A 26,925-nucleotide genomic window follows, 5' to 3' on the forward strand; every position below is an offset into this window, starting at 1 on the left:
CTGATACATTCCCAGAAAAAAATAAAATAAATGAAAATGAAGGTCCCTAATTATGTTAGGATGGCTTTTAGGCCTCGGTGCATAACATCCCATGAATATTTATTGCAGAGATCCTGCAAGCAGACCTGTCTGGAGGTTTCCTGGGCAAGATTTGGCAACCAGTGACTGGCTGTAAATGTGTCACTGATCAAGGTATTTGTGCTTGCCACTTGTCCTGTTTGAGACCTTGCTGTCCTGCACAGTGGGGGCCACTTTCATTCAACCCCCTGGCAGGGAGACATGAAATGTTCTCAGCTGCTGGTGCGCCCTGAGAAGCCAGGACCAGCCCAAATTAAATCTGTGACAAGGGGAATGCGATGTGTACTTAGCTGGTAAGTTTTTATGAGTTAAGGCGGGCACACATGAATATCCCATCCTTAGGTCATCACCAGGAAAGTAGCATGTTTCTGTGAATCAGGCCATTGACACATTCACGTCTCTGACTGCACCACTTCCAGCCCACCCTGGGACCTCTCTGCTTATGCAAACATCTCCCCTCCCTCCTCTCTTACATGTCTTGTAGATTCCATTTGCTCTTCAGCTCCAAAAAACATTTATTTCTTTAAGAATGATTTAGTTGTGAGAGGTATTGTCTTTGGTTTTTATTTTAGGTTTTCCTTTTTCAGGACACATTGATTCACCTCATTTATGGCATCTGAATAACTGTCAAGACTTTGTCACCAAGGTTTCTATTCTGCCAAATTTTGAGGTATGTGAAAATATTCCAAGTGCTTCTGAGTTTCCTTGGGACTGAACTGCCCATCACCCTGAGCCAACCCAAATAAGTAACGCCGGAATTTAGCAAAATTGAGGCCTAAGCATACTATGCCTTTCCTTCCTCCTCCCCTGATTTTTGTTAAATCATATTTTTATAGCCACTGTACATTACTATAAAATATGAATGCAGTTTTGTCTCTGATGGAATTATTCCTAAGTCTCTTTATTGTTCTAACAATCCTTATTTCTACATTTCTGGACTCTTCTTCGCCTGCTCTTCAGTTGCCTGTGCTGTATTCATGCTTAACGTGTATCAGCGTGACACCGGTATAGAGCTCTAATAAAGACCATGCTCTGTTTCTATTTTATGTGTATTAACGCGATGCCTACACGGGGCTCTGCTCTTTAGCTGTCTGCGCTGTATTCCTGCTTTTCATGTTTCAGGGTAAGGCCTGCACGGGGCTGTGCTGACAGACAGCACAGCAGTGCCACCAGGTCATAATGATAGGGGTAACTAAACTGCGGGCATGTTCAGGACACCTCTGTTAAACTAGAACTGAAATTAAATCAGAAGAGAAATGATAGAATTTTCGGCTTCCACTGTCAACTGAGTTATTCTAACAAAACGCAGTTCTCTTTCTCTAATTACACTGCACTTGCCATTAAATCCAAGCTCAGCCGCGAAAGGAACAGATTGTCCTAGGGCACAGCGGGGGTCACAGTGTATTGGATGGAATGAAAACCAAAACATATTAGATGAAAATCCTTCATTGCAGACAGAATGTCTACTTTGGGAGGACACCACAGGGTTACCAACCAACTAACTGGTATGACTGCAGATAAGGTCCCTTTAGTTTTATTATTAACAGTTGATAATGGGAAAAAAAAGCTGCGAACAATAAAACATTTTATTAAAATTAGATGTATTTTTATAAGCAAAATATTCAGGTTTTGATTTTTTTTTTTCCCTCCATACAATTCTTGTTAGCTGTAACTATTTTTTTTTTCATCTCTAAAAGAAAACTTTGCAGCAGCAGCAGTGTTTGTTACTCTACCTTTAGGCACTAGAGGTTTTGAAGACAGAACCATGCTGCTTTCTTCTGAGCCTCTTACAGTCTACTGGCGTGTGACGTCTTGTTTGTATGCGAGTGGTGAGACCCAGAAGACCACTAGCATGCAAGGCAAGCTATTACCAGTAGGGGGGAAAAAAAGATGCTAACGCCTGAATACAGGTCACAAGAATTATTCTGTCCATTTCTGAAGGCTGGACCTCCAACATGAACCAGAGAGCAGAGGTGGTCCAGAAAAAGGCATCCAAAAGTATGTAAGTCCTGCACCAAAATCTTGGAGTTAAGGACCTAAATGTTGGGACCCTAGAGGGAGAGGTGATAACAGAGGGGAAAATATAAGCAAAGCCCAAGACGCAGAGCTTTTTCAGTGGAAAAGAAGTTCTAGAGCCAGAGGCCACAATATGAGGCTCAGAGGGGCTAGACTCAAAGTAACATTAGAAAACTTCCCGGAAAGGGTGGCGGATGCCCGCAATGGTTTTCCAGGTGAGCTGGGAGAGGAAAACTCTAATCTGCTTTAAGAAAGCCTGGGATAAGTGCAGAGGATCTTTAGTTCTGAGGAAGTGAGGGTAAAACCTGAGATTAGGTAGGCTCTAAAGTAGAAAGATGTGCTGTCCTTTTAAAAATGACCAGGAAATAATAATGATATCGCTTGTTTTTGTTTCATGTCACTCACTTGCCATCCGAAACGACACAACACACTGCTGTTTGTGTTGTGCTGGGGCATGCTAAAACAGCACCAATGAAATGAAACGAACAAACTTTAACAACCCAAAATAAATAGGAAATGCATCAAAAAATTGAAAGGAAAGATTTTGCCATGCGCAATTCTACTGCCAGACCATGGTAACCAAATCTGCCATTTCACCACTGTTCACCACAATACAACAGTATAAAACACTGGGGGGACGGTGGGAGGAATTTTCCTACTTGCAAGGAAATTAAGTTAAATCTATCAAAGGCGGTTCTACGAGCTACTAATGACCAAACGAGGGAGGGGGGGACGGGACAAAGTATTTGTCAGGTTTTCTGCTAAAGGGATTTGGGGGGCGTTCCCTTTCATGTAAAAGAAACCGCTCCCCACCACGGGTATTCAGGAACTGATCAGCACTGTTGCTCAGGGTCCCACCCAAGTACACGCCTTGTCACGGGATGTTCAGCCATGACACATGGCCGAGCATCGTGCCTGCCCTTGAAACGACCTTCAGGAGCCGCCAAAAGGTTTGCTTCCCAGCTCCATTCCTGGAACAGGTTCTTCTCAGTTTTACAGAAAGTACCACAGGCAGAATTTGTTACATTTTCCATCTTCAAAAACGTCTAGGAATCAAAGGTCAACAAATAAGTTGCAGGTGAGAGCTTCGTTATGGGACTAACTTAGCATGCATGTGACCGAGCCTTGGAGAGTTAAACCCCCTTCATCGGGTCAATGGGAAAAAGAAGTAACTTATTTGTTGAACTTTAATCCTACCAGTCTAAGCAGACTAAAACAGCAACTGCATTATATAAGTTAACAAATTAACAGTTTTAACAAAAGTAATCCTTTTAAGCATAAAACCAATGTTCTAGAAGTACATATACAGTTTTTGCATACAGATGTATTTTTAACACAATATTTTTTTTCATTTTATCTTTATATACAAAAATATATATCTGTCTTATCTATATAATCTATTCATAAATTCTAAGAGCGATTTACAAAGCTCTTGATAAACTTTTACAGACAAGCTCATCAAAAGCTTACGGTGGGCAGAATCCTCAAGGCCTTCATTTGCTTCCAGGTCCCTTTTTTTTTTTTAGTCTATAGGAGAAGAAGAAGAGCTGATTTTTATGTGTGTGTGAAAGTCATTCCAAGGCTAATGGAGCCCACAGTGCCACTTCAATTGCAGCCACAGTCTTCAACCACCATATCGGCGTGGTGGCGGAGCACCACCTCCTCCTCCTCATAGTACAGCATGGAGAGGGAGCTCATCCTCACAGGAACGCAGGAAGGGCAAACAGTTTTATCCGGCTGGTACAAATTCACCAGGCTCTGTCAGTGAGAGAAATATACAGATAAAGAAAGGAATATTGAATTTCTGTTCCAAAGCTTTCTGAAAGGAAACAACATTACCCAAATGATTTTGAATAATCCCAAGATTATAAATCGCCTCTAAAGTCCAGTCTGCAGAACTTGGGTAGCAGGCACAGGCTTATCATGCCCAGAACCCATCATCATCTCTGACAGATGTTATACAGGTATGGCTCCCAAACTGGCAGCCAAACTTTCCATCATGGCATATCCTTGCCTGTTTCTGAAGTATCACAACATAAAAGTACTAGAAGTGCAAATTATTGTTGTTTTATAATTAATTTTATTGTGAACTCACCTAGTCCATTCCCTAGAGAGAGTAAAGAGTGGGATTTAGTTGTTTTTTAGGATATAGTTTTTTTATTTTTTTTATTATGTATTGAATTGTGATTCTGTTTTGATAATTGCATTTAACTGATGTATCTTTAGAGTACTGATGTTTCATATTTTTATGTATTTGATTATTCTATAAACTGCTTTTGGTTGAACTTTGCTTTAAGAAATGTGGTACAGCATAACATAACAAATGACAATGTATTGTAAAGGTCTGCAGGTCCCTGATGGGACATTCAGGGATCAGAAAATGTTCAGCATTTCATTTAGGAGCTAAATTGAGGGAACTTAAATTAGAAATAATTTTCAGTTCAACTTAGGTTCCTAAATTGCTGGCTGAAAATTCAAACGAATTCAAGTAACTAAATTTAGAACTGCAATTAATTTTCTTAGATTTAGTAGCCCAAAAGGCCAATGCACTAAAGACTGCAAAATTGTGCAAAGGCCACTTTGTGTGCTTAAAGGACAAATAGTGTGAATTATTTGCCCTATTAGTGCACAAAATTAGCAAATTTTGCAAAACAGATTTGCAAATAGCTATATTCTGGGTATAGCTTTAGGCATGTGAAATTGTATTTAAATTCATATTTAACAAGTAACTGCAATGCAACATTATGCAAAGTAGCTCTTTAACTATGAGAACACAGAAAAGATACATGCACAGCTTCGTAATCTTGATTTTGCAAAACCTTTAACTACACCTTAATAAGTTGTAGCTAAAGCTTTGCAAAACAATTTATAGCTAAACTACATATGCTATTTTTGTACCAGGCTTATTTGCATGGCAGTCCTGATAGAAAAACAGCATATGCAAATAAATAAATAGTGAATTAAATTTTGCACTCTTTAGAATATTAGTCCCTAAGGCCTAGATTTATCATTTTGCTATCATTTTCATGAAAATAGCGCTTGCAATAAAGGGTAATTTCCCAGGAACCGCATCTCATAGCTATTTTCCCGCAATGTGTGATAAATCGCACCCACGATAAAGGGGTAGATTTTAATACAAGCGAGCCCACTTCCCGGCGCACACACATGGACACTCTGATTTTATAACACATTGGGCCATGTGCACATGCGCGCTGGATTTTGTTATCCGCGCACGCAAGGGGGGAGGAATTATGCAAGTTTCACACGGCAACACATCGCAGCTTTCCCCAGTTCCCTACCCGCTACCCTAACCTCCCTTCCCCTTCCCCTCTGTACTGGCCCCGCCCTGCCCTGCCCCGCCCCACTGATATAAGTAAACTATTTATACCACTGTAAGAGGAGCAACTAGTAACTCGGGGTGAAGTTTTGGTGCTGGGCTAGATTTTGGGGGCAGTTTTACATGCACAGTCAGAGCTACAAACAGCACAGTAGACATCAGTGAAGATTTTATGTGATTTGGAGTGATGAAAGGTACACAAAGATGAGATTTGTACAATACTCTGGACCTAGCTTGATAGCAGCTAGGGAGAGAGTCCATCAAGCTAGGTCAAGAGTACATTGTACAAATCTCATCTTTTTATATCTTTCATCACTCCAAATCACATAAAATCTTCACTGATGTCTACTGTGCTGTTTAGGTCAAGAGTACATTGTACAAATCTCATCTTTTTATATCTTTCATCACTCCAAATTACATAAAATCTTCACTGATGGTAACTGTGCTGTTCATACCTCTGACTGTGCATGTAAAACTGCCCCCAAAACCTAGCACATCATCAAAACCTCATCCCGTGTTCAGAATGCCCCCTCTTACAGTGGTATAAAAAGTTGACTAATATGTGTTCCTCCCTAGAGGTGCTCTCTCTCCGTTAAGCACCCCTCATTTTCATTTATTCCTCCCACTTGACTAAATTTTTCAAATTTGCATACGCATCTCGCGATGCGTTATCACATGTGTTATGCCCTAATGCCCAATATTGCAATAACGCGATTTGAAAAATGACCCTCTATGTTAAATGCCTAATGATGAAAATCAGTGCTAACAGCCTAACTTTTTTTTTCTCCATCCAGCTCTGTCACTGTATCCACCCACAGAGCGCACTGTTAACCTGCGATTTGACGCTCGTTTTTGATGCTCTAGCTTTACCCCTTATTCACTAAGGGGTAATAGTGCATCCAAAACGCACGTCCAACCCGCCCCGAACCTAATAGAGCCCACAACATGCAAATGCATGTAGATGGCCCTATTAGTTATTCCCGCGCGATTCAGTAAGTAAAATGTGCAGACAAGACGCACATTTTACTTTAAGAAATTAGCGCCTACCCAAAGGTAGGCGTTAATTTCTGCTGGCACCAGGTAAGTGCACAGAAAAGCAGTAGTAGTAAAAACTGCTTTTCTGTCCACCCTCCGACTTAATATCATGGCGATATTAAGTCGGAGGCCCCAAAAGTAAAAAAAAGTAAAATGGGCCCGCGGCTCGCGGGTTGAAAACCAGTCGCTCAATTTTGCCAGCGTCCGGTTTCCGAACCCATGGCTCGGTGGGCTCAAGAACCGACGCCGGCAAAATTGAGCGTCTACTGTCAAACCCGCTGACAGCCACCGTTTCTGTCCAAAAAGAGGCGCTAGGGACGCGCTAGTGTTCCTAGTGCCTCCTTTTGCCGCGGACCCTAATTTAAATAAATTATTTTACTGTATCACGTGCATAGGAGAGCGGGTGCTCGCCCGCTCTCCTGCGATTTTTACTGTATCAGCCCAAAAGTTGGGCATCTAACCCTTCTGAAAATTGATCTTCTAAAGGGCATTGGCATTCTGGGAGGTCTGACACCACTAACCTGGGCCCCTGCTGCTGCTGCTACCACCCCAGCTCCTGGCTGCTTTCCCTGCTTCATCCCCAAACCTGTACTCTCTCTCTCTCTCAGTGCTGATCTACCCTCCTCCAGAATGGTCACATGCTAATATTAAGGGACTTGATGGGAATGGGTTGGTAACTGAGTTATTTATGCTTCTCTCTATATATCTGATAACAGGGTCTTATGAAACATTTAAGTAAGACGGAAAAGCAAATAACTTTTTGTCCTGCCTTAATGCTTCATTATTATTATTATTAGTTGTTGTTGTATATTATTATTTCCACTCTCCTCCACGCGTAAGTGCAATCAGTGACAAATACAACAATGCTAGGAGTGGTACGCGGCAGCCAAACTACTTTATCATTTCATATGTCATGCAAGCCGCAACCCCGTTTCACTTAGTGTATTTACTAGAAGGACACAAATGGACTCTCTGCAGGGCTGTGATACCTTTTATTGGGTCTATATAAGAATTATACAGAAAGATGGCCAAAGATCTAAGATCATCATCATTTATTTGTTTCATCCCTTGAGCTCATCTGTTGGAAAAGTGTGAAACAAATAAACAATGATGATTAGGAAGTTTCAAGACCCATTTCATCTCCTCTCATCTAGTTTCAAAGGTCCATACACTACATCATCTTCGGACAACTGGAAGCTGGTCCAGTAGAAGGTTGTGATCTCCCTGCCAAGAATTCAGCTTCTGCAGGATCAGGTCTGAATACAGCAATAGGTGACATATACCCTCCAGCACAAATCTCCCCTACTCCCCTGTTCTCAAAACAGAGCAAACTCATTCTGCATAGAAAATAGTAACATGGATAATATAGCAGCTGATGTCAGAAAAAGACTAACTGGTCTATCCAGTATGTCCAGCTGTTAAGAGCCGGGGTTGGCCAACACCATTTTAAAATACTGACCTAGCTAGGCAGGAGCAACCAGCTGGACTTTCAAGAGGCATGGGGGGGGGGGAGGGAAAGGGAAAGGGGGAGCAGGGCTGGGGGCCTTGAAACTGTTAATTTTGCAGCAGGAGCAAGGAGTGGAAGGGAACCATGGTAGGGGCTGGTGAGGAAAACAACACATAAAATGAACAAAGTGATGTTTGGTTTTCTTTTGTTTCATTTATACAAAAGTGCTCCTCCTCTCTCATGTCCCACTATGCAGAACCACATAATAATCCAAAAGAGAAGCAAAATATTATTGTTGAACAGAGTACATTTTACGTGAAGGTATAATAGGAGCTGAAGGAACTCACTTCTTTTAGGATTTCTCCTGATTATTTTTATTTTGCACTTTTGCTGTCTATTTATGTTGGCTTTGAACAATTCTCCTGCCAGTTTTTGCCTTAATTAAAGAAACTCCAAACCTTGATCTCCTCCCAAGTCAGATAGGCTGGCTGATCTTTCACATTTGAACATGCTGATGTATTGGTGAGTCAATGAAATCCAAAGACAGGAAAAGAGGGAGAGAGCTTCAGCATCTCCCAGCCTGGGAAGGCCAGACCTGCCTGTATCTTGTTCTTACAGGGTGTCCAACTGTGGAAATAGTCTGCAACAAATCATCCAAAGGATTCCACTGCTCCTCTATAGTTAAGGAGACCATATAACTCCATGTCAAGGGGGCACAGTCCTGTCCCCTTCCCCTCCCCATACGCACACACAATTTTGTAGCCCTGCTTTTCTTAGGTCAGATCTGTCCTGATGATCCCACAACCAATCTGGTTTTCAGGTTATCCTCAATGAATATGCATGCAACATATCTCCATCTATGTGAAGACCATTACAAACAATTTAATCTCATGCATATTCATTGTGGATGTCCTGAAATCCTATTTAGCTATGGGATCACCAGGACAGATTTGGGAAGCCCTGTCTTAGGGAACGCAATAGAGAAATCAAAACTACATACAGCTCCATGCCTTCAATGGTGTAAAAGCAGGACTGGTTCAAATGCCACCCCCCCCCCCCCCCCCAATGTGGAGCTATATGGGCACCATCGGTATAGCAGAATCAAATATGAGCTTCAGCTCTGCAGTTGTATTGTACTTCAAAAGACTGGAGAAACATCAAAGAGTTCAACGATGCAGAACCTCGGATTCTGTCATTATCAACACACTGGATAAAAACACTTGCATTGTATCTCACTAAAGAACAAAGAACCTTGATGTATAAAGGCAATAAAATGTCATAGTTTTGAATAAAGTAAAGATCTTTAAGGCCATCTTACCTGCATATATGCGTGATTGGTTGGATTGAAAGACTCATCCACTGGAGATGGACAGATCCCCTCACACCTGTAGGCGTTGTATCTCTTGGGATAGACTATCCAGCTGCCCCAGCCTATGTGCTCAAAGTCCACCAGCATGTCCACCTTCCTGCACAGTGGCTTGCCTTCCTCCGTGAGCCTGGAAGGGACATTTCCCACTTTAATTCGATGCCGTTCCTTCCTGTTTCTTCGGTGCCTGCGGTTCCAAGCGAGGTCGGCATGATCTGAAAGGACATACTTGGACCTCTGGGCCTCCTTGATTAGGCTGGGTGATCCGAAAGAGGGGCCAGAAGGCTTGTCCTTGGAGAAGACGACCAGCATGATCCTGTCCTCATTCTCTTGCTGCGGTTCTTTATGCCCTTCCCTCGGCCCCACAGGGTTGCTGTTGGATTCGAGTTTCTGTTCCCAAGCATCCTCGAGTAAATAGTGAGTTTGCGAAAATGTTCCGGTAGGCAGGTCAGTGCCTCGGTGGATCCAGTACCTGAGAATCTGGGTCACATTAAAGACCTTCCAAGAAGAACCGGAGCGGACGGAAGGGTCAGCGGTGAAGGTGCCCAGGTAACGCCTGTCCTGACAGGTCTTGTTCTCCCCACACCTCCGATCTTGGCTGTGGTAGACCTCCACCGTCACATTCTTGGACTGTGAGAAAGAAGGCAAGTGGATCCGAAGCTCTGCCAGCTGCACTTCGTTGCTTCCGGAGACCGAGGACAGGTCAAACGAGAGAGTCCAGCGATCAGCCACTTCCAGGCAATCTGGGCGACAAGAGAAAGACATTTAATTAACAGCATTTGAACGTGGAACAAGAGAACTGAAAACCACATCTTTATTGAAAATAAGTTGGGCTAAACTATATAGGATGGAATTGCCTTCTCTTCCATATGACATCGGCTCACTGAAAAAAAATAAACAAACACGCACTCCTACCTCCACCCTGTGTCTATTCTTTGCCAGATGTCAAAACACTGTGGATGTGGATTGGGTCTCCATGTAGGCTTTTCTTTATAGACGACGTCTGATCTCCAATCCACAAAACTAATGAAGAAGTAAGCATTGCAACACCCCAGGTCCCACAGGGAACGCTCTCCTAAGACATCATCTATCACTTGAACACAAACAAGGCTTAGCAGATAACTTCCATTCCCCAATAGCAATGCCATTAAACTGCATTATATTCTCCAATTGTAAGCACAGGAGAAAAAAAAAAAAGGAAACGCAAAGTCCTGGCAACTGCCTGATAAGCGCAAATTTGGGGTATTAAGAAAACTAAACATTCTACAGCAGTCCCACCAAAATACGCCCCGTTACTACCTAACGTTATAAATTAGCATCAAAGGCAATTGCACTTTAGTCCGTTGTTGGTAGCACCGATTAAATTAAGAATTTCTCTGCAGTGCAATGCTTCCTTGAAATACACAAGTCCGCAATTCTACGGGAAACCATTTTTAAAAATCGCTTCTGCAATAAACTGACTGAGCAGTAAAATTTGACGTCCATCACACTGAGGCACTCGGCCTTTTCTCTTTACACCTCCCAATATATTTTAGAGTGTATTAGACACGCCAGATTTTATGGAAAATACAAACACAGCCACGGCCGCCAGTCCTCCAGATAGAGAACACATAGATTGAACAAATTAAAATTCACCTTTACTTTTCCGGCTTTAATTGGGCATTCAAGGATTAGCTCTTACTTTTGGCAAACAGGCTGAGGACGGTGTCCGCTTCCTGCAGCACGGGATGCTCCAGCAGGGCCAGCCCGGAGTGGTTGCCCATGGTGAAGGTTTTGTACAGCTGCATCATATAGAGCGGGTATCGGAGCGCCTGCGGCGAGTGGCGGATCCCGTACACGGTGGCCACCGTCTTCAGCCTTTGGCTGGAAGGTGGCGACTCGGGCGCCCTCCCGGCCTGGGCCAGCGCGCTGGGCTTGCAGAGGCCTCCCTCGATGGAGAGGAAGAGGAGGCAGAGGGAGAGCAGCACCGGGAATGCCCTCATCTCTGCTGGAAGGAGCTGTGAAGGTCCTCGCCTGCCACTGACTGGACGTTTCGGAGTCCGAAGTTGCCCCTCTCTCTCTCTCTCTCTCTCTCCCTCCCTCCTTCCCTCTCTCTCTCTCTCTCTCTCTGGGACAGGCCTCTATATAGCTGTAAAGGCTCCCCTCCCCCCTTTGATCACCAAGTCTTTGATGTGAGCCACTCTCCATCAAAAGGTCAGAGTTGGCAAGTTCATTGTCTCCTTAACGAGCCCCCTATTCTTATGCACGGCCGAGGGCTTTAGGAAGTGATCTCACGTCCCAGGGCTGCTCCCGTGCGCTTATCTGGCCCATAAAGCGCCTCTTATTACACAGCTCGGAGAGCGGGGACTGTATAAAGGGTTGGTTTGATTGTTGGCGTCCTTTATCTCGCCTATCGCGGGGGAGGATTTCAGATATCAGCTTCCAGCTCCTCGCGTGTCCGTAGAAAGTCTACGAGGCACGGAGGCCAACGAGTCCGCACGCATCCACGTCCACTGTCCCCAACCCGCGTGATAACCTCACTAGGGGTTTATAGCGGCTTTACGGCGGCAGGAGGATGGACAGGTAAACCGTGCAAGGTTTGCCCTCATCGTTTGGGAGTTGGTTGGTTTTTCTAAAGTACTATTTCTTTTCTTTAATGTGTGAGTTTGCGCTTTTCTACCCCTCTCTCTCTCAAACCGTGATACACCCACAGCTCTCTGTTAAAATAAGAGAAGGTCCTCGTTCAAAAGGCCTAATTGTTTTGGATTCTCGTTCAGATGGGCAGGACAGAGGTTCGACCCTGATAACATTTGAACTCCCTGTCAAAAGCTAAACTATTGCATTTTAGACTTATCGAGTTAGTTTTGTCTGAGCAAGAAGAAGAAAAAAACAATCCAGATTTCAGATTTGAAAAGATTTCTGTGGCTCCTAGTAAAAATGATGATTTTTAGTAAATGTCCATCTTCGTTTGATTTTACATCCCAGATTACTTAGAAATGCTTTGAAGGTTACAGTGCCCATTGCCGAATTTAGAGAGCTGAAGGAAAAGTCTTTTTGCTTTTAAAAAGCTAACTAGGGAATACAAATACTTTTTATTTCCTTTCCTTTTCATTTCAGAGAGGCAGCCAAACAGTAACAGTAAGCAAAAACAAGATGTTATTTGTGATATGTGCATTAAATAACCACTTTTGTTAGTCTAATATGCATTACCTGAAAGCAGATTATTATTTATTTATTTTTTGTAATTTATCTTTAGAAGGGAATTAACAAAGCCTGGGACAGGCACAAAGGACCCTTCCCTAATTGCCAAAATAGGAAGGGAAAGTCAGAGATCAACTGGGCAGGACTGTCCTGAGTACACCACGGTCAGTCGAGATTCCAGGATATAAGCAATGACTATGCATGGCCTAAGTTTGCATATACTTATTGCCAATGGATGCAGATTTAGCTCATGCATATTCATTGTGGACATCCTGAAAACAGGACTGGCGGTGTGGTCACCAGGAAGGGTTGGCATTGCACCACCAGTGAACTGGGTAGAAACTGGATGGACCTCAGGGTCCTTACCTGCCCTTAGATGGTTTCTATTAGGGGAGTGCACTTACAGCTTTTCATTTTGGTATATTTTGTTTGTTTCATTTGTGGTTTATTTGAAACCAAATACACAATATAAATGAAAATAAACCAAAATGAAACTGGACCCCCCTTTCCTCCACAAAAACAAACAAACAAACAAAAAAGCATTTCATAAATGTAAAAACCCAAGGCCTCCTGGTTCTGCTGTCCGAGATGCCTCTTCCTCCATGGTTGGTCTTTAACGTGCAAATGGGGCAGGAGCGATCCTGGGTGGCTCCTCTCCCCGTCTGGTTTGGGATTTCCAAATGCTGTCGGCTGGCCCCGAGGCTGCGCATCTCTGTAAGAAGCTATCAGCAGCCTGAGGGCTGGCCAGGGCCATTCCACAATCCGGACTCCGGGAGCCTCGCTCCTGCCCCATTCGGACTGTAAAGCTCAGTGATGGGGCGAGCAGCATCCAGGATGGGGGGGCCTGAACATTTTGAAGTTTTGTAGGATCCGGGCTTTGGCGTGTGGCTGCTCAGTGAGGAAAACACCACAAATGACAATTTTGTTTATTGTTCTTGTTTTCCAAACGAAATGACATAAAACAGGAGATTTCCTTAACCTTTCCCGTTTAATGTCAAAGGAAAGCGCCTCCCTAGTGTGTATAAAGACATTTTCCTTTTTATTTAGCTGGTGTCCATTTTTAGGACAGCTTGGCTAATGCTATTACCAAGAAATGACACATTTGAAATAATCAGAAAGCGCCAACAGCTTTCTGGTTGTCTCCATAATCTGAATCCCCCGGTTCTTGTTTAATGTTGATCAAGGAAGCAAACCAGAGTATTTAACAGAACTGTTTTGTTATTTGGTTTCTGATTTTTTACCATTAAAGACATTTATGTTGTCCATTTACAAACAAGGAAATATGCAACCAACACATAGGGAGTTTTTTTCCTGACATATCCTTGCCATTAACTGTACACTGGAGATACAAATAAAAAATGAATGCCTGAAAGTCCACAGGTCATGCTCTAAGCTATGACTAAAAGCTGAAAAGGAGCTGAGAGAAGTTCAGGACTCCTTCCTAGTGTGTGAGGGAGCTTTAATACTGGGAGCTGTCAAACCATCAGTGGGTGTTCTGCCATATAACGTGCTTGTCTTTGAGCTTAAAATACACTTTCCCTTGTCCTTCAATTCAGGGCAATACATTAGAGTAGATAAAGTAATAAGAGCAATCAGCAAATTCACAGGTAGAGTTAAAAACTCGCAACAATTCAGTGGTAGTAGTAGTTTTCCTCCACCCCCTCATCACCCTTAAGAGCGCAAAATCGGCCTATGTCCAGTCTGATAAAGACCATCTCTTCAAGATGAAAATCTCCACCGTCCCTCTATTTCTAATTGCCAGGGACCTTCTGCATTTGTGATTTATAAAGGAGTGCACCAGACATTTTGCACTATAATAGACCGAAGACTTAACAAATAGGGGAGTAACAACCGTATGAACTGGATGAAAATGCGTTTCCTTAATACAGTGTCCTGCTTAAGAAGGTTCCACTGTGATTCATATCTCCCTCCCTCCCCACCCACAGCCTGGCAGTTGCCCAGTACTGGGGTCTCCCTTATTACATGCGGGATTAAGTAGGAAAGTGTCTGTTCCCTTTGATTTTCTCGCCTGTGCCTGTCTAGTTGAAGATAATAGATCAGAATTAGGCAGATCACAGCCTGAATTTGTGTATCTCAGTGAAGGTCGTTTGTTCAGAGTTAAAGTAAGAAAAGGCGGCCGCTAATCCTCGGCTTGCCCGGCTGGGTTATCTGGGGGATTCTGAGGAGGGGGCCTGCAGATCGTTCACTGCTGATTACCCCTGAATGTCTCCCTTGGGAGAGGATGAGATTATAATCAGAGCACTAGATACAAACTGAAGAACTCATTTCAAGGGACACCAGTGCTCCTTCGGTTTCCATTTTGATGTCCTATAAGAAGGCAGCCAGAAATACACACATTATTTCATTAGAGGAACAAGAAGAAAACAGAGCAACCCAGACATTTCCCAGTCTGTAATCATATTCAGTGTTAGTGAATAATAATAATAGTTATGCCCTTGTCACTACATTTAGTCAGTTTAAACCCTTTGACCAATGGGGAACTGACTTTCAAAGTTTGCCAAAAAAAAAAAAAAAAAAGAATAAAACCCTTTGAAAAATGTTGACAGAAACCCACGAAAGTAGATAAGAAAAAATAATATATATTACTTTGAAAGGATGCAAGTTTTGGGAGCTACACTGGAGGCAGGCTACTTTTCCAGGGGCCACCCTGTGCTATATTTTCCCATAAAGTACTGTAACCGGTTGCATTTCCAGGACATTGGTATTCTGCAAGGTGAAAGGAGTCCTAAACAGGCACTCTACTCTTTCCATTGTTTGTGGAGAAGATCCGCCAAGATCCAGCAAGTGCTGAGGTCCCTCATTCCTGGGGCCCGATGTAATATGGGGCCCTCCCGAGAGCACACAGTTTTATGCAGTTGCCCACACATTTTTTGTGTGCAAATTTTCCTCTCAGGGGGCCGATGCAATATGGTGAGCTCAGGCTAGCACGCAGCTTGATGCATGGTTGGACGTGTGTTTTGGATGCGCTAGGCTAACATCCAATGCAAAAAGGGAATTAACACATTCAAAATGCGCAGACCAAACTCGCTTGTAGCTAATAGCGCTCATCACGTGTAAATGCCATGTAGATGAGGCTATTAGCTACTACCCGCGATGCAAAAAATCACCGCACGCCCAAGGCACCCTTGTTAACATCGCAAATTTAACGCCAGCCTGGGAGCTGGCATCAAGCCCTACAGCACATATCGAGCTGAACGAAAATACAAAAAACAATCGTGCTTTCTGCTGTTCCTCCTACTTAGTATCGTTGCAATACTAAGTAAGAGGAGCTGCAGAAAGCAGCACCATGCTAAATTTAAAATGCTTTCCTGAAATAAAAAATATTTCTGTGCACACAATATACACGCTCCAGGCCATGTATATTCAGCATCCGTTTTGGTAACCCACACCCAGCCACATCTCCTGGGCACCCAATGCCAAGGACACACCAGGGACACACAATTTATTCCTAGCGCATCCGTTTTAGCATAGCAGCCCATTTACATGTTGCATTGGACATCCAAGAGAGGTGAATGTGCATGCGTTAAAAAATGGTGCCCAGTTTGGACGCACATTTTTTACGCGCTCTTTATTGCCTCGGTCTGTCAATGTGGCAAGGAGTTTTGCACACAAAAGAAATGTGCATGTAGAAGCGCACCCACTGCTTAGCACCCTCGCATGGAAATCCCATGTAAATGACAGCATTAACTATTACCCCCTCTAATACATAGAGGTGTGCTGGCCTAACTCAGGTTTTCTTAGCACTAAAAATGTTGTTCCTGGTATATTACTTCAGTTATATGTTCCAAGTTGTGTTCTAAGTTGATCTTAGTTGTTTCATAATTGATTGTACTTTATTTTAGATTATCCGTTTATTATATACGATATGTTCCTTGTAAACCGCCTCCCCGGCGATAGTTATCTCTGTTAAATGTGAACCGGAGTGATATGTATTGTATACAGGAACTTCCGGTATATAAAAACCAAAAATAAATACATAAATAAATATGAGGTGGAGTAAGTTAGTTTCCAGTGCTAGTGTCAGGTGCAAGTGTCAGTGTATGGACAGAAACAAAATTTCCAGTGCTGAAACCTGTAGTTGGTATTTTATGTGCAAAAAAAAAATGCTTTGTGCACAAAATACATGGCTTGCTTTCTGTGAGGAAAGCATTTTTGTGCAGATAAATATTTTATGCACAGAAAACATGATTTGTGAATATATAGGGCCGGATTTTAAAAGGTATGTGCAGGCGTACATTTGTGCGAGCAACCCGGCAAGCACAAATGTACGCCCGATTTTATAACATGCGCGCACAGCCGCGATCATGTTATAAAATCCAGGATCGGCTCGCGCAAGGGGGTGCACACTTGTGCACCTTGCACACGCCGAGCCCCAGGGGAGCCCTAATGGCTTTCCCTGTTCCTTCTGCCCCCCCCCCACCTTCCCCTCCCTTCCCCTACCTAACCCGCCCCCAGCCCTACCTACCCCCCCCCCCCAACCTTTATTGCAGAAGTTGAGCCTGCCTCCGGGCAGGCGTAATCCCCCGGCACAGCCGCTGTGCCGGAGGCCTCGATCCCGCCCCCGCCCCGCCCCTTTCACAAAGCCCCGGGACATACGCGCGTCCCGGGGCTTGTGCGCGTCGCCGGGCCTATGCAGAATAGGCCCGGCGACGCGTAGGGTTTTTAAAATCTGCCCCGAATCGTTTTATGCACAAAAAGTATGTTTTCTGTGTGCTAAGGTTTTTCTTTGCGCATTTCTGGTTTGTGCACATTTTTTAACTCCTGATGGATTAACATACCATTAGATTACTACATTGAGAGTTTAAAAAAATTAGCTTATGCTTTAAGAAACTCAGCTAATTACATTGGCCCCCTGGATAGTGGTGTCCAGGCTGACAAATAGTTTTCTTGAGTGCATTACATGTGTATAACTTTATCCTGATTCTCTCTTCCGAGTGAGGTTTTAAGGTCTCACACAGGCAAAAAAATATTTATTAGAGTTTACAAAAATGCATTGTTTCTTTCATACGTTTACTTACAGGCTTTCCATGACTGTGCATGACAGGTGGAATCCTGGGTAAGATCACTTTGGGGCTATTGAGGTGGAAGAAACTATGGGCCGGATTTTAAAAGCCCTACACGTGTAAATCCAGAGCATTTATGTGTGCGTGGGGGGTTTACGCACGCCGGGCCTATTTTAAAAAGGCCCAGCTACACGCATAAAGCCCCGGGACACGTGTAAGTACCAGGGCTTGCAAAAAGGGGCGGTCTGGGGGCGGGGCCAGAGGCCTTCAACACAGCAGCCACTACCGCTGTGTCGGAGGATCGCTTGCAGGCAGGCTGCCGGCGCGCACACCTTGCGCCTGCCCAGAGGCAGTCGCAAAAGGTAAGATAAAGTCAGGGGGGGGTTAGAGTAGGGCTAGGGGGGAAAGGTTAGGGGAAGGGGTGGGAAGGTCAGGCTAGGGGGAATGGGAAACGGGGGAAAGCAACACGGCTCAGCGCGCACAAGGTGCACAAGTGTGCACCCCCTTGCACTCGCTGACCTCTGATTTTATAACAGGCGCGCGCTGCCGCGTGCATGTTATAAAATCCGGGGTCGGTGCGCGCAAGGGGGTGCACACTTGTGCACCTTGCACACGCAGAGCCCTAGGGGAGCCCTAATGGCTTTCCCCGTTCCCTCCAAGGCCACTTTTTTTTTTTCCCCCCCCAGTGGAGCGCACTGTTAACTGGCATTTGGATGCGTGTTTTCGACGTGCTAGCTTTACTCCTTATTCAGTAAGGGGTAATAATGCGTCAAAAATGCGCGTCCAACCTCCCCGAGACTAATAGCACCCACAACATGCAAATGCATGTTGATGGCCCTATTAGTCATTCCCGCATGATACAGTAAGTAAAATGTGCAGCCAAGCCGCACATTTTACTTTAAGAAATTAGTGCCTACCCAAAGGTAGATGTTAATTTCTGCTGGCGCCGGGGAAGTGCACAGAAAAGCAGTAAAAACTGCTTTTCTGTGCACCCTTCGACTTAATATCATGGCGATATTAAGTCGGAGATACCAAAAGTTAAAAAAAGTAAAAAAAAAATAATAATAATTTAAAAGCAGCCCGCGGCTCGAAAACCAGATGCTCAATTTTGCTAGCGTCCGGTTTCCGAACCCGTGGCTGTCAGCGGGCTCGAGAACCGACGCCGGCAAAATTGAGCGTTGGCTGTCAAACCCGCTGACAGCCGCCGCTCCTGTCAAAAAGAGGTGCTAGGGACGCGCTAGTGTCCCTAGCGCCTCTTTTTACTGTGGGCCTTAATTTAAATATTTTAGTTTACTGAATCGCGCGCACAGGACACTGGCCTGTGCGCTCGCCGGGAGAGCGGGCACTTGCCTGCTCTTCCGCGAACTTTACTGTATCGGCCTGTTAGTTCTTAATGAGAACTGAAATGAGTTCCTTTGAAAAGTATAAGGCCGCCATTTTCAGAGCACCTGGGAAAAATGACCAGAGTAAACAGAGTCCCTTGGCTGTGTATTTAACACACAAGGGCTAAGGTCTCTGTTCTTTCCTAGTTAATCAGTGAAGCCTAAGGAATTCCATATTAGATAGAAATTTAAAAAATTGAGTTCAGTGTTATATTATCCCTAGTATTATATTACTAAATTTGCTTTATTACTTTGGGTTTGCTTGCTTAGGACTTTTCCATACTCATGAAATGGGAAAAAACACTATCTTTCATTAGTTCATTTATAATCCAGACAGATTAATTATTATTTTTTTTTTTTTTTTTTTTTTGCATTACCCTTTCTACAAATGAAAATAGTTTGGACCAGAGGAAGGGAGTTCAGCTCCCAAAAGTTAGTTAAGAAATGTATTGTTAGTTCAATAAATAAGTATCACCTTAGAGCTTTTTTTGTGTCTTGACCTTTCTTTTCCAACTAAAAGTTCCAAACAGAGCTAAAGGAGTCTCCATTCCAGACTGCATGTGCATGTTAGTGGGGATCTGGGTATAAAATACCCATGTCCATCTCATCTTGTTCCACTAAAATATTTGATGTGAGTGAGAGGCAAAACCAAAAAGGTTATTAGGTGTAGTGATTTTTTTCTAGAAAGAAAGGTGCCGGTACTCAGATGCAAGGCTAACTTTGGGGGGAGAAGGGGCATGGAGAATCAAGGCAAGCATCCAGTGGCCCACCCTCCCATCCCCAAGGTAGCCCAACTGGCTGCAGGGTTCAGTCATAGTATGATCCTCCCTCCCACAGGTAGCAGGCATAAGAGAGCAGCGCCTTTATCTGCTATAGCAGCTCTGCTACATCATAGTATGGGAAAGGCATCAGTGAAGGAAGGAGGTTGAAAGAGAGGCACCACTTGTGCTTTTCTCAGGTTTAGATTCAGGAAACGTTTGTCATGTCAAAATGTGTATACGGGTTGCCAAAATAATACATAAAGGGCCTGATTTTAAAAAGCATTTACATGCGTAAGTAAAACTGGGTTTTACTCGAGAAAATGCACATTACTCAAGTAAGTGGGCTTTTGAAAATTGCTACAATATACTCCATTGAATTGTCCGTAGGATTTATTCACGTAAGTGCACTATACTGGCGTAAATGGCTTTTGAAAATTGCTACGATAGTATCTTACATTTTTGCGCCTAATTCCTTTGAAAATTCACCTGAAAGTGGTTAAAGGAGAAAAAAAGGGGGACTTCCTGCTGAGAAGTCACATTCGTTGGAGTTCTGCTGAGGTCTATTATTATTTTCCGAGTTCTCAAGTCCGAGACTTACCTGATTTATGCTTCAGTCTGTGATTTTTTTCTTTTAAGGAAATGCTAAAACCTCAAGAAGTCTGCAAAGTGCGCTAGAACCAAGGTATGTTGATAAAAATTTCTAAAACAGCGTATGAGAAGAACAAGTGCTCTGAATACGGATGGTGTCAGATATCAAAATGTACTAGTACATAAAAGGGAAGATTTAGTTAAAGAGATCTTGAAAAGTGTTTCAGTAGTATTGGAAGATAGCCTTAGCAAACTGCAATATTCTCTGGACGAGCCCTGCAAAGGATTTTGAGCAGCATGCAGTCAAATCATTTGGCCTAGAACATCATGTTACTGTAAGGAAATATCCGCTGATCAACTTACCGGACAACTTGCGACTCTGCGAAAGGAAAATGCCGCACTTATGGAGTTATTGGAGGATGAAAGGAATTGGAGGAGAAGAAATAACTTACATCATTATGGGTCTCCCGGAATCAGAACAACATGGTGAACTACAGCAACTGGTGTAGTGTGGCTTCCAGAAACGGAGGCCCTCTGTGTGGAACAGGCCCATAGAGGGGGAATAACGAGAGAAAATGCCTCATACACTTGCCCTGCAATTGCAAGGATTCTGAACTATGCAATGAAGCTCGGTTTATTGGGAGAGCTAAGGTCTCTAGAGTGGGATATGGAACATTAATGAGGTCAAAATGTCTTGGAGGCCTTAATATGCCAGATTTTCAATTTTATAATGTTGCATGCTGTTACAATTGGGCAATCTTCAGGTGTAGTGAGCACCACCTGCAGGAGTGACTCCAGGTGAAGAGAAACAAGGGTTGCAGGAGAGCCTCTGATAATGGCTGGGGAGGAATCTGGTGCAGACAGGAGTGTGTAGAACTGGGTGCTGGCTGGAACCTGTGGAGCTGGATGCTGGTTGGAAGGTGTCTGTGGTGCTGTGAGCTGGCTGGAGGGAGTCTGATGCAGGCTGAAGGAATCTCTGATACAGGGTGCGTGGAGGTAAGGGTGAACTTGATACACAGGAGCAGCATGGAGGTATGTGTGGAAGTGAATGTAGGTAAGCGTGGTCTGAACACTGGAACTGGGTGCAGGTATGGGTGGAATCAGGATAGCATGTAGGTAAGTAAGTAAATGTGAACTGGAATAGGAGAATCCAGGGAAGCAAGACTGACAATGAATAGACAGACTAACCAGACAGCACTAACACCGAACATAAAACACAAAAGCCCGAAGGCAGCAATCAAGGAGGCGTGACACGATGTCCGAAGACAGCAAGGCAGACCACAGACCGAAGGCAGGCAAGCCAGGAGTCAGAATTCCAGCTCGAAGGCAACAAGGCAGAAGCCAGGACACAGAGCCCAAAAGCAGCAGGGTAAGACAGAAACCAGAAGGCTACACGGAATGCCCAAAGGCAGAGAGACACACAGGAGGCTAGAGCAGGGAGCCCAAGCGAGCTCGATGCCGAAGCACTGAGGCATAGGCTAGGCAGGGTTATATAGGAAGTCCAGGTCATGGAGCAGATAGGTAAACCAGAGTGGGCCAGCCAAGAGAGCGTACTCATGAGGGTCCTCTGGTGGTGAGGCGGCTGTACAGCAGCCATAGTCGTAACACATGCCAGTTGTGCTTCTGTTGGGTATGGTATTCAAAAGACTTACCAGTTTTGTGCATCTAAATTGGTTGAATCAAATGTAGCTCCAATATCTCTTTTGGGCATACTGCATGCGCATGATGCTTTAATACCACATAACTTTAAAATATCCACATTTATTAGACCAATAGTACAAATGGTGGGGGGATATCATATGCTATCTCTAAATTTCTAATGGTCTGGAAATCCAGATTTCATGCCCATTCTACACAATAAAATAATTCAAGAATGGAAAACAAATGGATAGTTGATATTTCCCCGTTGTATTGTTCTGCTCAGATTCTCAGCTCTTATGAGCAATTACAGTTGCATTATGACCTACCACACTGATTTGTTTGCATATTTACAAGCCAGACATATTTGGACATTAAAAGTCCAATCTTCTCAGCTCTTTCAGCCAAGTTCCTTGATGGATCTCATTCAGTCAATTGGACTCTTGCTGGTATAAAATTTGTTTAAAGAAAGAATCATCGAATATGCTTTCTTCTCTGTCCCAATTTTAGATAAACGAAATAGAAGCCAATATTGAATCACCTGATATAGTTCAGTTTTTGACAATGGGTATAAAGGTTTAATTGATTCTAAATTTCAAGAACTGCAGTTCAAGACTGTACACTATTGCTATATTAATACAGTCAAGGCATACAGGATGGATATTGTTACCGCTCCGGTCTTAAATGTTATATAAAAGAGGGAAAATGATCACATCATTTGGTTTTGAGTACAAAATTCTATAATTTTGGGGGAGATGTCTTCTGTGGAGCAAGTTACTAACTGTTAAAACCCCGTTCACTGGGGAATTTTTACTATTGGGATCTTTTCATTGGATTGGTCAGTTGTCTAAAGGTTATATAAATGTACACAGATTTCCATATTGCTGGTAAAATTCTGTATTTTTAAATTTTGGATAAAGGACTCTCCATCCCCCTTAAAGTTGTGGTATCAACAAATGGTTCGTTGGATTTAATTAGAGCACTTAGATGTTCAGTATACCAAAGAAGGGTTGCTTAGGATTATATAAAAGTTTGGGGGGAACTTCTATAATGATTTGCCAGCTCCCGTAAAGGAAAAGATGAAGTCTTTATGTTATTCTCTGAACCAGATCACTTAGAGGATTTTGGTTGTTTGTCTTACTGATAAGCTCTGGACACTGGGTAGAGGGGGCGGCCATTGCACATTTTTCCTCCTTTCCCCATGGTATTTTTTCTTGTGGAATTTTTTCACGAGGAAGTCACTGTGGTATTTTACCACAGAGAGAAAAATACTATCAAGTACATTTTCAAAGGGCTATGCGCGTAAAAAAAACTGGGGTTTACATGCATGGCTGGACCTTGCGTATGTAGTGCGCATTTTAGAACAGGCCCAGCCACGCTCGTAAACTGCGGTATGAGCAGAAGTGCAGGCCAAGGGAAAAGGGGCAGCCCAGGGGGGGCATAGTATGGGCACTGTCCTGGGGAAGCACGTGCTAGCAGCCGGCCAGTGCGTGCAGATTACTTCTGCTCCAAAGGAGCAGTAAGTAGCAAAATTGAAATATTAGGGATAGGTAGAGTTAGGTTAGGGGTCGGGCAGGAGAGGGGAAGAGGTGGGAAGGGTAGGGTTAGGGATAGGAAAGTTCCCTCCCAGTCTGCTTCTTAATTGAAGCGGATTGGGAGGAAACTGGGGCAGGCCCGATTGCATCACCGCGCATAGGTTATAAAATTCCCCCACTCCGCATGACTTTTATTGTCCAGGTGAACTTGGAGAAGACCACTATTTATTGCCGAGCATTAGCAATATGGGATCTGTTTACTGTTTGAGAACTTGCCAGGTAGTTGTGATTTGGATTGGCCACTGTTGGAGACAGGACAGTGGGCTTGATGGACTCTTGTGGCAATTCACAGGTTCTTATGAGTGATAAGTAGATGTTTGAGGGAGGGTGGGTGTTGAGAACGGGGGTGTTTAGTGTGCCCATGGGCCTCAGCCCGGACCCAGACCTTCAGGGCCGAGCCAAGGGTTGACGGTGGCTCCGCATGGCTGACGGTCTTACCCTCTGCCAGGCCGGCAAACTCCCATGGCCAACATCCAAGGATGTTGGAAGGTGAATGGTTCTCCGATCATTCCGAGCCCTTTCGGACCTGCCGCTAGGATCGGCATGGAGCAGCAGGCCTGGCCTGAGGTTGAGGGCAGATGGAGACCTTGACATGAAGACAAGACTATGAAGATTGATGCAACGGCATCACATGACACGAAGACTTGGTGGCATCACAGGCGAGACTTGGGTTGAAGACATGACACCAGGACTATTGAAGACGTGACACCAAGGCTGATGCGAAGACATCATGGACCAGTGGTCGATGAGATGGCATCCCGGACCAGGGTCGATGCAACGACATCAGAGACATGACGCGGAAGTGCAGACATAACGAGGAACTTGGAATCCAGACAAGACGAGAAGAAGGGAGGGCGGACATTGGCACTGTCTCTCAGGGCGCCCTACTCAGCCCACCTTCACGGGTGGACCCAGTGGGCTGGTCGTAGACCACCCTGTCCCACTGCGCGCCCTACACAGCCCTTGGAGGCTGGTCACGGACCACGAGGAGAGCGGGACGAGCACAGGGAAGAATCCAGCCAAGGCAGAACTTCGACGACGGAGCCATAAGTCGCCCAAAGCCCCACAAAGGCTGGCAGGACATGACGGCTCAAGAGCACAGGGACCCTTCCCTCCTGCAGACCACTCCATTCCTGGGAAAGACGTCATCTGAGAATCGCAGCCAGACAGGACATGAAGGCTCAGGAGCACCAGACGAAGACACAGGAATGAACATCCAGGAAGGCAAGAACACCAGGACGTAGAAGATCATAACAAGACACCAGGACACCTGGACGAGGACCTCAGGCTATGAAGACATGACGTGGCATGACGAGAAGAGAAGACGAGATGAGGAGCTCCACAAAAACAATAGAAGACCTGACGGAGCTCTGGCAGGCAGAAGCCTCCAGAGTGAAATAACTCTGATGCAAGGCGAAGAACAGACTGACGAAGCAGCCCTTTATAGGGCTAAAGCAGGAAGTCCACTGACAGGTGGGGCCAGCACACTTCCTGTGCCTGGCCCTTTAAATTCGGCAGAGAGGCGCGGGCCAGCACCTAAGAAGCAGCAGGAAGCAGCGGGAGCTGTGCAGGACCGCAGACAGCGGCCTGCACCGTCGTCATCACGCATAGATGCTGGCAGAGCCTGGGGAGCAGGCCCTGCTGTCGGCAGCGACTCCAGCCGCTGCGGGGAGCTCCGGGGACGGCTCCAGCCGCCGGACCAGCCCGGGGATGCGGCCTAGTGCCACGAAGATGGGAGCAGCATCGGGGGCAGTCCTGGGCCCCACAGGAGATGTAAGAAGGCCACGGCTCCGACCGTGAAGCAGCAGACACTCCAGGGCGGCCTCCGGGCCACGTGGCAAAACCGACCGTGGCTCCAGCCGCGTAGAAGGACTGACGGCGGCGTCCTGCTGCATCGGGTCAAGAAAGCACAGCATGGGGTAAGTGAGCCTGCTCGCAGGGGGACCCGCGGGCAGCGTTCATAACAGTGGGGTTATATAACTATTTAAAATGTTGAAATTTGCTTGACATCTATTGCCATTCAATGTGTTTGTGTGATGAATACCTATTAATATTATTGCTTAAGTTTAATTTGAATTGTGGTTGTATCACTTTTCTATATATACTGTATATGTGCAAATTATCTTAGCTTTATTTTGCTATTGCATTAATGTTATATGAATAAAGAAAATTAAAAAAAAAGGATAGTGCAGTTTTTGGGAATCCAATGAATTACAGGATCCGAGGAAACATGGTTTCACCAGAGAAAGGTCGTTGACTTAGTGACCAGAAGAGAGATAAGGGAGAGCACTACATGTATTGAACTTGGATTTCAACAAGGCCTTTGACACAGTTCTGCATTGGCCAATTATAAACAGAGAGCTGTAGATATGGGCCCTAAAGTGACTGGGAGAGTGGGAGATGACAAAAGGTAGTGGTAAATGTTCACTTTGAGGAAGAGGTGAATACCAGGGTTGAGAGAACCTTGCCCAAATCTCATCTTGGAGTGAGTGTTGCGGTCCCGGTCGCCAGGCTAGCGACCGGGTCCTTACCTTTCTGCCGGCTCCCCCGGGGCTGCCGCGATCCGCCGTGTCTGGGGCCTGTAGGGCCGCATGGCAGCGTCTCCCTCCACGTGGAGACGCCGCCGAAGGCCGAGCCTGACTCCTCCCACTGCCTGGGCACGCGCGCGCGCGAGGAGGGGGCTCTTAAAGGTCCAGCACCCGGAAGTGCTGAAACGCCCCATTCCTGACGTCAGACGCTGGCTGGCTATTTAAACCAGCGTCTGACTGCCTTACCTTGCCTTTGCAACGTGGTCGCTCCTTGAGTGGTTAGTTGCCTTGTTCCTGCTTGTTCCAGCCGTGCCTTGCTTCCAGCTCTGGTTCCTGCTTGTTCCAGCCGTGCCGTGCTTCCAGCTCTGGTTCCTGCTTGTTCCAGCCGTGCCGTGCTTCCAGCTCTGGTTCCTGCTTGTTCCAGCCGTGCCTTGCTTCCAGCTCTGGTTCCTGCTTGTTCCAGCCGTGCCTTGCTTCCAGCTCTGGTTCCTGCTTGTTCCAGCCGTGCCTTGCTTCCAGCTCAGGTTCCAGCTCGTTCCTGCTGCGCCTTGACTCCAGCTCCGACTTCACGATTCTCCTTGCCTTCAGCCAGCCACGACCCTCGGACTTCTTCACGATTCTCCTTGCCTTCAGCCAGCCACGACCCTCGGACTTCTTCACGATTCTCCTTGCCTTCAGCCAGCCACGATCCTCGGACTTCTTCACGATTCTCCTTGCCTTCAGCCAGCCACGATCCTCGGACTTCTTCACGATTCTCCTTACCCTCAGCCAGCTACGATCCTCGGATTTCTTCACGATTCTCCTAAGTCCCAGCGACTCGGACCCCTACGGGCCCCTCCTGGGGGGGTCTCGGGTTTCCAGGGTGAAGACGTCATCCTTCAGCTCCAGCTAAGCTCCGCCTCCCGGCTCATTACCAACTGTGGACGTCGTCCATATCAGCCGGCCCAAGG

At 45.1% G+C, this 26,925-nt stretch overlaps 1 protein-coding gene across 1 annotated transcript; it reads right to left on the reverse strand.

Annotated features, from left to right (window-relative positions):
- Window positions 1-3,699: 3,699 nt before the first annotated feature.
- Window positions 3,700-11,261, reverse strand: NODAL (nodal growth differentiation factor). The gene is made up of 3 exons (XM_029603261.1): window positions 10,961-11,261; window positions 9,232-10,022; window positions 3,700-3,852 (listed from the first exon to the last, which is right to left on the reverse strand). Exons 1-3 carry the CDS (start codon window positions 11,259-11,261, stop codon window positions 3,700-3,702), a joined length of 1,245 nt encoding a protein of 414 aa, XP_029459121.1.
- Window positions 11,262-26,925: the final 15,664 nt, after the last annotated feature.

This window comes from Rhinatrema bivittatum, chromosome 5, assembly GCF_901001135.1.
Source record: "Rhinatrema bivittatum chromosome 5, aRhiBiv1.1, whole genome shotgun sequence".
NCBI classification, from domain to species: Eukaryota; Metazoa; Chordata; class Amphibia; order Gymnophiona; family Rhinatrematidae; genus Rhinatrema; species Rhinatrema bivittatum.

Coding starts and splice junctions, on each gene's coding strand:
- NODAL (XM_029603261.1), bottom strand. CDS start 11,261: ATGAGGGCATTCCCGGTGCTGCTCTCCCTCTGCCTCCTCTTCCTCTCC. Junction 10,023..10,960: donor CCTCAGCCTGTTTGCCAAAA/GTAAGAGCTAAT, acceptor CTTGTCGCCCAG/ATTGCCTGGAAGTGGCTGAT. Junction 3,853..9,231: donor CCAATCACGCATATATGCAG/GTAAGATGGCCT, acceptor TCTCACTGACAG/AGCCTGGTGAATTTGTACCA.